Below are 6,053 nucleotides of genomic sequence, written 5' to 3'. Positions count from 1 at the left end.
GCGCCTCCTCCAACTCAACACCACCATTATCTTATTCATTTCATTATTGACATGATTTTCATTTGATTTTTTTACATATACCCAAGCAAAAACTAACATGCAAGTGAACCACAAACACGAAATGCCAAATCCAACACCATTGACGGTAAAAATTGGGGAAAACCATTACTCTAACCCTAAACTCAAATTCCAATAAATTACTTACCAAATGCTGGTTCTTGAACAATCATAGGGTGTCTGTGCAGCTTTGCTCCACAAATGGAACCTATCACTTCCAACGAATACAGCTTCGCTCCTTCCCCTTCCACTGCTTCGCCCGTTCCACAGTTTCGGAATCCACGCCTTCTCCCCTTCCACTCAAAGTAACTACTTTTTCAAGGTTTAGAGAACAAAGTTGCTTTCAACCATCGTTAAGCCTTCTTCCGAAGGAGTTTAGCAGTTTCTCAAAGCTATGGGTTTTTGTTCAAACTTCAAACTTGCTAGGTATTAAATTTGGGTTTGGGTTCCTCACCTACCCGGTTGTAAAATTTTATCTCAACTGTCCACAGCTCTTTGATTGATTTGATGGCTATAAAGTGAACTCCTTAAAACTTACCCCGCATTATAGCCTTTCGGGAGTATTATTGGCCTGATTTGTAACTAGGGCTCATCAATGCCCCGGGTTGGCTCAGCCTAAATTTATTAGATTTAGGTCGAGTTAGATCGGGCTTCAATTAAGAGAGAGAAAATTACAGGTTGAGTTGGGCTGGATTTTTTCAAAAAATTCGAAGCCTTTCTCAAACCCACCAGACAGGGCCAAGCTGAGCCTACTGAGCCGGGGTGAAGTTTGTGCTCTCTTTTCTTCTATCTTTTTTCTCTGTTTTTCTATGTTTACGTTCCCTTTTTTTTTTTTTCTCTCTATGTGAATAGTTCTCTCGAAGTGGACACCTATATTAAATCAACGCTTCTTCTTTTTTCTTTTTTTTTTCTTTTCTCCCAACTCCAAGTTCAATAAAAAATTAGAGCGAACAACCTGTGAATTTAAAACAATAAAATGTCAAGCCTCTAATCTACATGCCTTTTTTTTTTTTTTTATAGCCTCCTCCAAGTTCTTTGTAAATGATTTGGTATATTTTATTGTAAAAGATTGACAAAGATTAATCTGCCATTGCCAACAGAGCACATGCTTATTGCTGTGAAAATATCTTACTCATTAGTTGCTTGAAGGAATCGCTACAAAGCACATGCTTGAAGATTCAGAGAACCAACATCAAATACAATTAGTGCCCGAAATAACAGTAGTGTCCTTATACATAGATGATGAGATCACTGCCTTTGCACGCTTGAAGAAAGTTATATTGTGGATGCCACCGCAGGAAGACGGGATGCACTTTCCATTGCCGTTGTTGTGCTTAGCTGTAGTAGATTCGTAGATTAATTGAGAAACAAGAAAAAGGCAAAACCTGAGACCAAGAACAAGAGAAACAGCAATTGCTATTACGAGAGATTTTAAGACACTCCTTCAATTCACTCACTTTGATGAAGCAGCCCCTTGCATTTGTATTGCCGCCCTTTGCATTTTGTGTGTTGCTTTATTGTCACTACTTATTGGCCTCGAGCATTTGCTGATCTATCTTTTTCAATTTGCGTATTGCTAATGACTTTCTTCCATGTGATCATTGGTGCAATGACCAATTCCATCTTCAGAAAATTGAAGTGGGGGCCAATGGCTGTCGCTCAAGATTCTTTTTCAATCATAAGTGACATTTAAATACAATATTTAAATTTTATTTATATAAAAAATAAAGGGTCATGCTAAGGCGACATCATCAACTTGTGTACCATCTCTGTAATAAAGGTAAGGCCCACTAATACCATAGATCCCATCTCTATTAGAGAGATGGTACATAAGTTGGTCTCTAAAGATGAAGGGGAAACTGTCATGTAACGGGATAACACTTTTTGCTATTCCCAACTAATAACGCAATGGCATATATGATAACTTTTCCACGTATCATTGTGTTATTAGTTCAGGATAGCAAAATTGTATTATACCGGTTACATGTAAATTTTACTAGAGTTGATCTCCTTAGCATTTTCCTTAAAAAAAAAAAAAAAATCAATATATGAGATATGACTCAGTGGCGGTGGTAGTGATTATGACAACGAGGGCGATGCTTGTGGTGGCAGAGGAGCAAAACCACACAAGTACTAGTTCAAAATAAAAACGTAGTTTTAATGTATGCAACTTGAACCCATATATTTTTCTTATAGCGTAAATAATAATAAAACTGAAATTAAAGTTGAAACTCTAGTTGAGTCCTACTCATCACCTAGCTGACAGAGTACTACATGTTAGCTCTGTGTTAGAACACATTGGATTCGAATTACCATGAAGATTGTCTCTGGGCATCTCTTGTTGTGGACATAAAAGAAGCTTGGGAGGGAGTTGCAAGCATTCAACCTCTCCCTCAAGCATCTCTATAACTTTGTTCATCGAAGGACGATCGCTTGGCTTCAATTGTATACACCATAAAGCAGCTATAATCATCTTTTTTATTATTTTCTTTTCCTCTTCTGTAGCATCATCCATCTCAAACTCTTTGCCCATGCAAAATTGGTTTGAGACCCAAAGAGGAAAATAAATTTGGCTTGAATGCTCTATGGATGTGTTCAAATTCTTCCTTCTACTTGCCATTTCCATCAACAACATTCCAAAACTGTAGACATCAGCTTTGTATGAGACGCCTCCAATATTTTTGTAGAACAACTCAGGAGCCATGTATCCCATTGTTCCTCTTGCTGCTGTCAAAGAGACAATGGTATTTCCTACCGGATATAGCTTTGCAAGCCCAAAGTCAGAAATCTTTGGGATGAAATTCTCATCAAGAAGAATATTGTGAGGCTTGATGTCAAAATGTAGAATTTGCATGTCACAACCTTGATGTAGATATTCGATCCCTTGAGCCACTCCAAGAGAAATCTCATACATTTTCCTGCAACTTAAGGGGTTGCTTCCTTCTTTGCAATAAATGTATTTATCAAGAGATCCATTTGGCATGAAGTTATAAATTAAGGCACGCTTTGATCCCTCAACACAATAACCAACAAGTTGAACCATATTAAAATGGTGAATCCTCCCAATAGTAGCTACCTCACTTATGAAATCTTGTCCATTAGCTTTAGGCTTCTCCAACATTTTAACTGCTACAAATCGACCACTTCGTAACTTTCCTTTAAATACAGAGCCATAACCTCCTTCACCCAACTTCTCATTGAATCTACTGGTCATCTTTTTAATATCTGAGTAAGAGTACCTTATCGGAATGAGGTTGTTATCACTTTGCAGGAAATCTTCTATGCTGCTATACATTGACAAATGCATTCTTCGCCGTTTGTAGATTAGAAAAGCAGCCAGAAATGGAACCCCAAATATAGATTTTATTAGGAAATATGTTCCTGCAAAGCAACATCACAAAAAGAATCACAAATGACATGCTTTATTGGATATAATATATTAAAAACCTTACTCTTTGCTTCCATATGTTTTTTCGATTGACTGATAGGAAATACAATTCTTCACTAAAGAAATATGCGAACTCTTACCGAGTATCTTCCAATTGTATATAACTGCAAGAGATACAAGAAAAAGTGACCAAAATCAAAGGCTTGACAATAAGTTTGAAGACTACATCATATGAGGAATGTGAAGAAGAGCGAAGGGAATTTAAATTAGCCAGACAAAATACTACAAGTAATAAAACTATTTAAAATTTTGAGAATTTTATTTTCAAAGAATATTTGACGTATTTTCTTCTTATGTCTTTCTCATTTTCAGCCCTGTATCGCCTTATTTCAATTAAAACTAAACAAAACAAATGATTGAAAATGAGGAATAAAGTGTAACAAAAGTCATAGATAATAGATTTAAACACGTGACATTTGGAGAAATTCAGAAAGTTTTAGTAAGAAATTGTAGACTTGGAATATAGCAAGTAATTCACAAACCGAATCTGCGGCGGGTCTTGAGAAATCGGAATTGAAGCTCAAAGCCATACCCCAGTGCGCTGTGTATGTCATGATAAGAAAAGTTTCTCTCCTTTTCGTACAAGAACGACTTACTCATCAAAGTCGTCCACTCTATTCTGCACCCGTCCTCCATATTTGATGCCGTTATATTCCCATGCTTGACATAATTATATGTTCTCATCACAGACGAGTTCACTGCTTTTGCACACTTGAAGAAAGTTATAGGTGTTGTACTTGATGCTAATCGAAGATGAGAAGTTAAGTTGTAAATGGAAAGCGAATAACGGGGGATGGAGGAGAAATCATTGTTGCGAATGCCAGGATCTACAACTCGGATTGTGAAGTTGTCGTAGTTGATTGCCTGCACATAGTATTTTCCCCAATCTATTGTCAGTACTGTGAGGTTGTAGTCACAATAGAGGTTGTAGTTGTAGTAATCCCAGTTCGTGCAGTTGCTTTGATCTGTATCGTTGGCTAGTCGAAAGGGGCTGATTATGTTGTTGATGTTACCGCAGGCAGACGGGACGCACTTATCAGGGCTCTCAGGGCTCTCAGGGCTCCCATGGCTCTTCGTAATTGATGTACCAGTTATACACACTAAACCATAAAGAATATAGACAAACAAGGCACTAAAACCAAGCAAGAATACACTTACTATAACGAGAACACATATTCTGCAAGTGCTTGCCATGGAGAGATAAATTTTTAGACACACTTCTTGAATCCGCTAGCTAGCTTTGGTCAAGCAGCTGCTGCATTTCTATTGTCACGACTTAGATGTCAAAGCCGCGTCTGACAGGAGCTTAATAGATACGTGCCAATGAGTTTCTTCCAATAAATAAATAAAAAAAGGTAATTTCGTGTGCTTGGAGTCTTGAGGTTGTCTCATTACGTTTTTGTCTCACTCTGATGCGCATGGGGTTATTTTTCTTTACAATTTGTCTCTGGTACTTCGGTCAACGGTCAAAGACGCGTTTTGCATGCCCGCATCATAGTCTCATAAAATATGATACGATATGATCAGACAGATATTTGGTTGCTAGAAGAAATCCATGGGCAAATGCATCAAGTCAAGAATAATGCTCATATAAAATCTTCGTTTTGCATGCTGCTAATGACATTTATATGTATTATATAAAGAATTTTCAGTCATTTTGCCCCTTTAACTATTAGGCAATTCGAACTTACTCCCTTGAATTATTTCGTTTGTTGATTTAGTTTTTTGACTCGTTTAAAATATGAAACTTGCCGTTAGATTTTTTGAGATTTCATCTATATTTCTTTCTAAATATTGATTAGGGGGCCATGTGATTTGTTTGTTGAGGGAATTATAGTCCTTCCATTTGTATTTCCATTTATTGTTTAAAATAAACAATAAAACAAATTCTTCAATCAAAAAAATTCTTTAATAAAACAAATTCCATTTATTGTTTCCATTTTCGCACCCAAACCCATACTCCTCCGCCTGCGAAAACCCCACAACCAAAAGACCTCCATTGCTTCCTCTGTTCAAGCTTTGTGTCACCAAAAACCAAACTGCAGGGCACAAAGACCAAATTGCCTTTCTAACTAAAAATTCACTTTTAAAATAAGATTATCTTCTGCCAAAAATTCAGCAGAGTTTCCCCTGTAATTTACTCATTTCCCCAAATTTCCACCTGTCATCAAACATTTATATAACTCAATCGTTCAGCATGCATTCAATTATATCCAAACAAATTAAGCATCATAATATTCTAATCTCAGTTCGCAATAAATCAAATAAATCCATTTGCTAATAAAATTCATCTCAACTTTCAGAACAACAAAAATGCATTGGTAATCTCAAACATTCTAACTCGTGGCTGCACCTTGTAACTATAGACTGCCTACGTACCCTTACTGAGGGATCAAGTCACACGTAGTTCTCTAATTGCAAAACCACTCTAGTTCTCAAATTTCATCTCAGCTTTCTGTTTCAAGTTTCCTGGCATTTCTCACATGGCAATATACAATCAAACGAAGAAATAAAAACATTTATATCAAGTAACCATGCTTGGAAAGCC

General features: G+C 36.8%; 1 protein-coding gene across 4 annotated transcripts; it reads right to left on the bottom strand.

Annotated features, from left to right (window-relative positions):
• Positions 1,089 to 4,776, bottom strand: LOC109947210 (rust resistance kinase Lr10-like). Of its 4 annotated transcripts, none has more exons than XR_002270154.1 (4): positions 3,988 to 4,776; positions 3,586 to 3,609; positions 1,515 to 3,438; positions 1,089 to 1,395 (listed from the first exon to the last, which is right to left on the bottom strand). XR_002270154.1 is itself a non-coding variant. In XM_020557031.1 (4 exons), exons 1-4 carry the CDS (start codon positions 4,697 to 4,699, stop codon positions 2,309 to 2,311), a joined length of 1,572 nt encoding a protein of 523 aa, XP_020412620.1. In that variant the 5' UTR covers positions 4,700 to 4,775; the 3' UTR covers positions 1,089 to 2,308. The 4 variants fall into 4 exon arrangements, 3 of the variants coding, with proteins under 3 accessions (XP_020412620.1, XP_020412618.1, XP_020412619.1); XM_020557031.1 differs by having other exon boundaries at positions 1,089 to 3,438; positions 3,988 to 4,369; positions 4,664 to 4,775; XM_020557029.1 differs by having other exon boundaries at positions 1,089 to 3,438.

The sequence above is a fragment of the Prunus persica genome, chromosome G2, assembly GCF_000346465.2.
Source record: "Prunus persica cultivar Lovell chromosome G2, Prunus_persica_NCBIv2, whole genome shotgun sequence".
Classification (NCBI taxonomy): Eukaryota; Viridiplantae; Streptophyta; class Magnoliopsida; order Rosales; family Rosaceae; genus Prunus; species Prunus persica.
This window is presented reverse-complemented; position numbering and strand designations above follow the sequence as displayed.